Below are 2,354 nucleotides of genomic sequence, written 5' to 3' on the forward strand. Positions count from 1 at the left end.
GAACCTCTTCCGGGACGAGCCCTTATAATCTCCCTACTGCAAGGTAATAGCGATCGGGGGCCGACTGCAAGAAGGGGGGGGTAATATAAGGGATATTATTGCGGACACCTTAGGTTGCCCTTAGGACAACCCCTGGACGCCCCTTAGATGGTCGCCAGTTACATACTAGAGGCACGTACCCGTAGTATATAGTCTCCACAATCCCAGAGGCCTCTCCTTCTTAAGGATTTGTCTCTTTTACCAATCTATCCTATTCCACAATCGTGTCCTTATAGCCCTCTGTCTACAAGATCCCCTTATATAGTAGTAGCAGTAGCAGTAATAGCAATAATAATAACAACAACAATAATAACAGCAGCAGTAGTAGCAATAATATAAGTATATCCTCTAGATAGCTTGTACAAAGCTAGCGCCCTTTATAGCTTTATAGTTTTGCTATAGCTTTAGAGCAGCTTATACCCTAGCTTTAGAAGTTCGTATAAAGCTAACTTTAACTTAGGGCTCTTATTCTCTATAACGCCGCTAGTGCCAATATTAATCCTATCCTTATAGTAGGATAGTAGCAGCTAGCTCCCTACTACTATAGTTTATAGGCTTAGGCGTTACTAGCCCTTCTAGGGTAGGATATAGAGTTCGTATAAGGCGCGATCTCCCCTTATTAAATAGCAACGCACCAGCCTTTATATATTAACGCCATCCTTATATAATCTTAGGGTAGGGTAGTAGGTAACCCATATACTATATGCCTCGGCGCTTACCTAAGCTATCGCCCTTTCCTATTATATTATTGGGTACTTAGGCACTTTAGTAGAGTATATAGGAATTGCAAGTAGCGTAACTATATAGCCCGCTACTCTATAAAAGATAAGGATAGAGATAGTAGTGGCGGACCTCTACGCTTACTATAGGCAGGGGCTAGCAGTGCTAGTAGTAATAGCACAGTAGCGGCGCCGTTATTAATTAAGGATAAGGAGGAAGACTAGCCGGGGGGGTAACCCCTAGAATGCTATTATTCTAGCTTAGATATGTATAAGCTTTTATTTAGTATATTAGCAACCTATATATACTTAGCTAGTTAAGGGGGTTGCTAGCACTTATATATAATCTATAGCTTAACATGCCGTATAAGCTTAGTAGTTATCTTATAAAATAAAACTAAAATAGATTAGTATATAGATAGATCCTTAAATTTAGAGCTTTGTATAAAGAATAAGTTAAGTTTCCTTAACTAAGAGTTTAGTTTAGTGCTACTATTTTACACACTCTACCCGTTTAAGAGTCTTAACACCTATTTATATTCTCTCTTATAAGATTATATAACGTGCTCCTAAAAAGGTTTATTTAGGTTTATTACTTATTACTAGAATTAATAAGATAGTAATTGCTAGTAGTAATAGTCGTAGCTATTATACGTGCTGTTGCTCTTAGTACTACTATTAAAGGGTAGAAAGCTTTTTAATATAACTTAAAGGATCGCTAATATAGTTATTATACTTATCTTAGCTCTAAGATTAAGTAAACTAATTAAGATCCTTAATAATCCGTTTATATAAATTAAGTTCTTATTTAGGCTTAGCTTGCCTATATAGCAACCTAGATAGCTAAAGAGTAGTAAAACTCTTAGGCCTAAGAGCTTGCGATTAGTAATCCTCTTAGAGTTATTTAACCTTTTTAAGTGCAGCTTTCTACCACTTCTTTTCTTAATTTACTTAGAAATACTTTGTATAATATTTAGGATAAACAATAATTGCCGCAGCGTATAATAGGAATTTATCTAACTTAAGGTAGTATATATTAAACACCTTCTATCTAATTTAAACCCTAAAACAAAAAAAGCTATTCTTTTTATAACGTTCCTATTATACGATATTAGAAAAACTTTTAAAAGTAAAAGAAGAAGATTCCTTATAAGACTCTGCTTAAAATGCCTTATAAGAATATCCATTAAAAAGAGCATATTTAAGATTATTATATTATGGCCCTAAGTTTCTAATATAACCCTCTTAAATATTTAAAGGAAATTATATATTATATAAAGAGTAGTCTAATTTTATAGAGTAAGGAAATCTTCGCCTAAGGTCTTAGCATACTTCTTTATATAAAGGTTAATTGCTAACTTAAGTTCTAAGGCTACCTAAAGCATTTAGTACTAGCTATTCTATCTTATATAATTATCTAATAGGATTTGTCTTTAAGTAAGAGTAATAAAGTCTCTTATATAACCTAATGAGCTTTAGGTATATATAATAATATTATAGAGTTTACTAAGTATACTAAGGGTTTAGAATTGGTTTCTCCTAGAGTCTAGGTTAATATTAATTCCTTTTTTATCTTTAATATTATATAATAAAAGC

At 33.3% G+C, this 2,354-nt stretch overlaps 1 protein-coding gene across 1 annotated transcript; it reads right to left on the minus strand.

The window, feature by feature from the left end:
- Positions 1 to 1,774: 1,774 nt before the first annotated feature.
- On the minus strand, positions 1,775 to 1,981 carry K441DRAFT_590160 (uncharacterized protein; the record flags this gene model as incomplete). The annotated part of the gene is made up of 1 exon (XM_067644791.1): positions 1,775 to 1,981. A coding segment is annotated over one exon (207 nt), but the record flags the coding sequence as incomplete, so codon positions are not given.
- Between the last annotated feature and the right edge of the window lie 373 nt (positions 1,982 to 2,354).

Source organism: Cenococcum geophilum (assembly GCF_001692895.1).
Source record: "Cenococcum geophilum 1.58 unplaced genomic scaffold K441scaffold_72, whole genome shotgun sequence".
Taxonomy (NCBI): domain Eukaryota; kingdom Fungi; phylum Ascomycota; class Dothideomycetes; order Gloniales; family Gloniaceae; genus Cenococcum; species Cenococcum geophilum.